This window comes from Peromyscus leucopus, chromosome 12 (genome assembly GCF_004664715.2).
Source record: "Peromyscus leucopus breed LL Stock chromosome 12, UCI_PerLeu_2.1, whole genome shotgun sequence".
NCBI classification, from domain to species: domain Eukaryota; kingdom Metazoa; phylum Chordata; class Mammalia; order Rodentia; family Cricetidae; genus Peromyscus; species Peromyscus leucopus.
The window spans coordinates 6,341,850-6,348,412 of record NC_051073.1 but is presented as its reverse complement, the minus strand read 5'-3'; the positions used below and the strand labels follow the sequence as shown (position 1 = coordinate 6,348,412).

The window sequence follows — 6,563 nt, the reverse complement described above, 5'->3', positions numbered from 1 at the left end:
ATGTGCTCGCCTAAGTTGTCAGCCTTCAAGGCCCTCAACCTCCATGACAGACCTCTTTCCAGACTGACTGTGATGACCATACTTGTGCATTCTGAGACTCCTCAATGTGACAATAGAATTCAGACCTTCAAGGCTGACTGAGGAGGAAGAACAATGTCTGTTACTCTTCCTACCAACAGGAGGCACAACGACCCAGCAAACCTTCATTTGAACATCTGGCTTCCATTGCTCTGGAGGTGCCCATAGATCAACTGGTTATCCGTTTGTGGTTGGGTTTGCCTGATCTTGTCTAGTGAAGGAAATCAGGGAACAAACGGTATCCTGGGAATCTGGTGCAGAATTACAGAGACACACCTCACACCTAGTACATATGGAATATTACAGTCCTCTAACACCCAGTAGGCTTCAAACCACGCCCTTTTGGAGAACCATCTAATTGGAAAATCCATCTGTAGAAGAAAGTTAGCCTTTATTTTGTACTGGGTTGTGACAGTAGCAATATGAAGCTAATATGATAAACCCTTGGAGAAGCACCTGGCACATGGAGAGACTCATGGTGGTATGATAGGTCTCAGGAAGTCCCAGTGCTCTTGAGGACCCCCCACCCTCACCCCTGCATCTGGGTCAGCTTTGATTGTCAATTTGACACAATCTAGAACTATCTGGGAAAGAGCCTCACTTAAGAGGTTGCCTGAATGAGTATGTCTGTGAGGGATGGTCTTTATTGTTAACTGATGCATAACATCGTGGATCCCCATTGTGGAATGCTCCAAGCATAGCAGCCATTACCATCTTAGTCAGAATATACGTGATTACCTCGGACAAGAGCTGCTGGCACCCACAGAATCCCTTGTAGGAGTCAGGGGGTGTAACTAGACCTCACCTGAGGTTCTACCCACTCACTCTGTTCTGTGTCCATCTACTCCCGGCTGTAGGTAACTCAGATCTCAGGAGATACTAAAGTGTGTACAGTGTGGACTGTTAGCTGAAACAGGGGGCTCTGTCTATGCAGCTATGGGGAAGTCTTCATCCATGCTTGCAAGGGTGGGACTTTTTAATTGTGCGGCATTTGGGGGGGGGCAACACTCCCATAAGCAACCTCTCATCCGTAGTCCTGTAGGTAACTCTAGTCAACTCATTAGTTCACCAAGATGGATTTGGATGGAATCATCACTTTCATCTGTCCTGGTGCCTTCTCTGGGGTGAGCAGGCATGCACACTTCCCCAGGAAAGGTTCACACAGCAAAGAGGGAACCTGAGCCGCTTCGCCCGCAGCCAGGCTCCACACAGGAAACCCACACCCCACCCGTATCAAGGCGTCAAGGGTAATTCCCAGCTGCCAGCCAGTATTTAACTTTCCACATAAGATTAAACATTTGGATTTGTAAAAGCCCAGGATTGCAGGGTTTACTGGGTCTCAAGCTGAAAGTGCTCAGCCTGCTGAGGGTTATATCCAGTCCTGAAGAGCTAACGCCAGCAGGAGGGGCAGAGCCTGGATTTCGAAGGACTCTTGGGTTGCTCACACACTGTGTAGGTAAGTTTTATTATACATCTTTTAAAAAAAGAGTTACATAACTTTTTTCTTTTTTCAGAAATCTGAATGCATGTGTGTGTGTGTGTGTGTGTGTGTGTGTGTGTGTGCATGCATGTCTTGTTCATACCCACGTTCCTTCCCTCTATCCTGCCTCCTTCCCTTTCTAACCTGTTTTGCCTCCTTTCTTTAGTAATTGCCTTCAGATGAAAATGTTGAAAGCGCTTTTTTAAATGAAGGATTCATGCCAAATGTAGCCAATCCTATCTTTTTCCATAAAATTACAAGACTTTGCTGTCTGTTGTAGGCTTGGATAACGGTAGTGATCCACCATATTTCAAGCAAAGAAAGCATCGGTCATTGGGGTCAACTGCATGTGACTTTCCTTGTAGTGTCCAGATTGTCCTTGGCAGGTCACCTCATCAATCTGTGGTAGGAGTAGCTGGAACTAGGGAATCGTTCCATGACCTGGAGACAAGGCATTACCAATGGAAGCATGCAAGCTTGAGTCCTGGTCTCGGGCTTTTGTCCTTTACACAGCTGAGCCATCCGGCCACAGGAGTGGAAATGTGGGTTACTGGATTCTGTGACCTCCACTAGGACAGGCCAGAGTACTGGGCACTGACCTGGGTCACTTGGGTTCTAGCCCAGGCACGGCAGCCAGTTTGAGAGCCCCGATCTTAGACAAAGCTGGGCGCTAGGCTGTAGTCGTAACCCCACCAAAGAGCAAGCTGGTCTCTGTTCTCCTGTTCTGAGAACCGTTTAGTGGAGATAAATGTCCCACTTGGTGGAACCACGTGACGCTGACCAATTAGACCTACATAGACTTAAGGCGATTTCATACAGTTCAAATGATTGTACACAACAGTTCTCTGGGTGTTACTAAAGTAAAATGCCTCCCTCGGATTTATGAGGGGGAACGTATGTGTGCCAGTGGTTAGTCTAGGAATCAAAATTTAAATGAACTCCTTTATCGTTTTTAACGTTGACTTGTTATTTACCCTTCACAGTTTTCAGATTTTTAAATTTTTTATTTGCTTTTTAATTTGCATGTGTGTGAGTTTGCATGTGCATGTGTGTGCACGTATGCGTGTGTGACCCAGGCAAACCACAGTGCACACACGTGCGTATCGGAGGACAGCCTCCGTGTGCCGTCTGTCCTCACCTTCGCCTGCATTTGAAACGAGGTCTCACGTTTGCTGCCTGTTCTCCAGGCAGAGTGGCCTGTTACCTTCCCAGGGTCCCCTTGTGTCCACCTCCCATCTCACCACGGGAGGGCAGGGATTACACATGCACACAAGTGTGACTGTGTCAGCTTCCCGTGAGTTCTGGGGGTCCAGCCTCAGGGGCTCGGTTTTACCTACTGCACCCCTCCCCCGCTCCTACATCACTGTTGATGATTAGTGCACGAGGTGTGGTGTTAGGTATTTGGCTTTGGTTAGTTCTCTGAGAGCTCCTCTCCATCTCGCTGATCTCTTCCCATGCTTGTGCCCTTCGACCCCCAGCATTCCCTTCCCACCTCCACAGTGCATTCTGCCTAGCATTTGAATATGTTTTAACGTAATCCCTATCAATAAGATTGCTTTCACACAGTGCTTTGAATCTTTCCGTGGTCAGGAAACTCCAGACTTTGCAGCCAAGCCTCGTCTCATGCCTCAGTATTGAAAATGCAAACCCTGCTCAGCCTGGACAGAGGTCATCACTCAGGCATTTATTTAATCCTCATAGGCCCTTTCAAGCCTGTGATTAAGTCCGAACAAAAAGCACCCGTGACCTGCTTAGCAGCAAAGAGCCGAGCAAATAGTGGGTGGTGCAGGCCTCTCAGCTCTCAGGGGTGGGCAACGGTGCCCACACCAGGAAGCAGGCCTGAGTAGCTCCAGTAGAATGTTCTGCTAACAATCTCTCAACTCTGGACACCTGTGGAGGAGACGCTTAGACTCTGGGGAGCCTAGGAGTCCCCTGAAACTGGACATAGAGCTTCCTACGTGCATACATAAACTTTACAGAGAAAAATCATGTGGACTCTATAACAATATTTAAGGTGGTAGTGCACATCTCTGCCACACCTCTTAGAAAGTGTACCTGGCACATACCTGGGAGATCTCATCTGTTTGCTAACTTCCCTTTTCAGCTACTAGAATTTGAGTGGTGGAGAGAAGGAGAGAGAGAGAGATCTTAGAGTCCATTGAAAAACAGAAGTTAAAATGTCAGGTGAGGGGCCAGAGCGACGGCTTCGCGGTTAAGAGGGCTCGCTCCTGTAGATCACTGGAATTCAGCCCCCAGCACACACATGGTGGCCCCCAAGTGTCTGTAACTCCAGCTCCAAGGGACCCAGCACCTTCTTCTGCCCTTCTTTTTTTTTTTTAGATTTATTTATTTATTATGTACACAGAAGAGGGAGCCAGATCTCATTACAGATGGCTGTGAGCCACCATGTGGGTGCTAGGAATTGAACTCAGGACCTCTGGAATAACAGTCGGTGCTCTTAACCTCTGAGCCATCTCTCCAGCCCCTCTTCTGCCCTTCTTAAGCACCGAGCATGAACATGGTGCATATTCATGCATGTAGGCAAAACACACACACATTTGACATACAGCCCACCCCACAGCAACTAGCCAGGTTAAGAAATTGCATTCTCAGGGCTGGAGAGATGGCTCAGAGGTTAAGAGCACTGGTTGCTCTTCCAAAGGTCCTGAGTTCAATTCCCAGCAAACACATGGTGGCTCACAACCATCTGTAATGAGATCTGGTGCCCTCTGCTGGTGTGCAGGCAGAACACTGTGTACATAGTAAATAAATAAATACTGCCCCCCTAAAAAAAAAAAAAAGGAAAAGAAATTGCATTCTCTCCATTTACATCTGCCTCCCTATCTCCCTAAAGGTAGCCAAGAGGGAGGAAGGGCCTTAGCCTTACTAATCCGTATTATCATTTAATTACAGTCAGTGAGAAACATGACCACACTAGCCAACTTTACACAGACACTGGAGGATGTCTTCAAAAGGATTTTTATTACTTACATGGACACCTGGAGGAAGAACACAACAGCCGAGGAACAGGCACTCCAGGCCAAGGTTAATGCCGAGAACTTCTACTACGTCATCCTGTACCTCATGGTGATGATCGGCATGTTCTCCTTCATCGTGGTGGCCATCCTGGTGAGCACGGTGAAGTCGAAGCGGCAGGAGCATTCCCAGGACCCCTACCACCAGTACATAGTGGAGGATTGGCAGGAGAAGTATAAAAGTCAGATCCTGCATCTGGAGGACTCCAAGGCCACCATCCATGAGAACATGGGGGCAACAGGGTTCACGGTGTCGCCCTGATAAATAGCAAGGAGACATCTGGCTATGGAGGGGTGCTTCTGCCACCTAGCGCGTCCGACTTGTCCTTGCTCCCAAGAAAGTTAGGTCCTCTCTGTGCTGAAAACCTTCAGAGTGATGGCCTGCCTGGCCAACTGACCCGGGTGACATTTCTATCTCTGTGGTTTACATGAGCCCACTGGGGAGACACTGTGTATTGAAGATCTCGTCTTTACTTGCCATGCTATGTATATGTCATGTAAGTTAGTTTCAATCATGAGAATGGAGCCAAACACGAAGCAGGGGCCTGGGCGGGGCAGTGGGGCAGAAAGCAGAGATTTACAAATCCTCCACCTTCATCCTCATAGGAAATATTAGTCTGAGTGTAGCAAATTCAATTTAGGAATAAGTCATATGTGTTATTCAGAAGCTAAGGCTTAAATCTATCACGGGCTTGCTGAACTGACAGGCGAGCATTTGCTTAACTGATTCATGGGCACAGAGTCCGCGGTGATGAACGGACAGAAGCATGGGGTTATTCTGCACTCACCACTCTCCTGGTATTTAACTGATCTGGGCGTCTGGACAAACTTGAAAGAACAAAATAATCCACACCAGAGGCATTAAATATTCAAGAACCACTGTAGTGGGTAGCCATTCCAGCTTGGATCTGTGGATATCACTCTATATAAATAAAACACTGATGGCCAGTGACCAGGCAGGAAGTATAGGTGGGACAAAGAGAGAGAAAATTGGGGAAACAGAAAAAAAGAGGGGGAGACACTGCAGCCACCACCAGGACAAACAGCATGTAAAGACGCTGGTAAGCCACCAGCCACGTGGCAAGGTATAGATTTATAAAAATGGGTTAATTTAAGATAAAAGAACAGTTAGCAAGAAGCCTGCCACAGCCATACAGTTTATAAGTATTATAAGTGTCTGAGTGATTATTTTATATGTGGATTGTGGGACTGTGGGGCTTGGGGAACCTGGAGAGAAGCCCTCCAACAACAAACCACCCAAGGCAACCAAAACGTGTTTTCAATTTTTTAAAGAAACTTCAACTTTAAAAGTTCTCATTGCTTAAAAAAAAATATGGCTCTTCCAGAGGATCTGAGTTCAATTCCCAGCACCCACACAGTGGTTCACAGCTATCTGTAACTCCAGTTCAAGGGGACCTGACACCCTCACCCAGACATACATGAAGGCAAAACACCAATTCATATAAATAAGTAAACAAATTAAAAAGAAAGAAAGAAGTTGGATTCAAGGCCAGAAAAATAAAATTTTTATTTTTAAAAATATGGCATTTCTTCCTAAACATTGTATTTTTTACTTATTTTTAGTTCCTTCTATTTCCAACAGCTTATTTTCACGAATGTTTGACAAGGACTAAAGCTACAGAACATCCACCAGGTGTTTGTTGCAAACTACACAGCAGCTGCTTAATCTTCTGTGCCATAGTGGGGGGGGGCAGATGTTGGTCAAAGGCTACAAATTTTAAAGGGGCCTGGGGGTGCATACCCATAACCCCAACCCTCAGGAGGCTGAGGTGGAAGGAGCTTGCTGAGGTTTAAAGTCATTCAAGATCCATTGTACTGTAAGATCAGTAACAATGCTTTTTGTTCTTAAAAAACTGCTACATGGCGGAGCATGGTGGTACATGCCTTTAATCCCAGCACTCAGGAGGCTGAGGCAGGTGGATCTCTGTGAGTTCAAGGCCAGCCTGGTC

The 6,563-nt window shown here is 46.7% G+C and overlaps 1 protein-coding gene across 1 annotated transcript; it reads left to right on the top strand.

The window, feature by feature from the left end:
• Nucleotides 1-1,396: 1,396 nt before the first annotated feature.
• Nucleotides 1,397-5,418, top strand: Kcne2 (potassium voltage-gated channel subfamily E regulatory subunit 2). The gene is made up of 2 exons (XM_028877071.2): nucleotides 1,397-1,534; nucleotides 4,472-5,418. Exon 2 carries the CDS (start codon nucleotides 4,484-4,486, stop codon nucleotides 4,853-4,855), a length of 372 nt encoding a protein of 123 aa, XP_028732904.1. The 5' UTR covers nucleotides 1,397-1,534; nucleotides 4,472-4,483; the 3' UTR covers nucleotides 4,856-5,418.
• Nucleotides 5,419-6,563: the final 1,145 nt, after the last annotated feature.

Bases quoted from the DNA above. Each gene is read 5' to 3' on its own strand.
- Kcne2 (XM_028877071.2), top strand. From the start codon at position 4,484: ATGACCACACTAGCCAACTTTACACAGACACTGGAGGATGTCTTCAAA.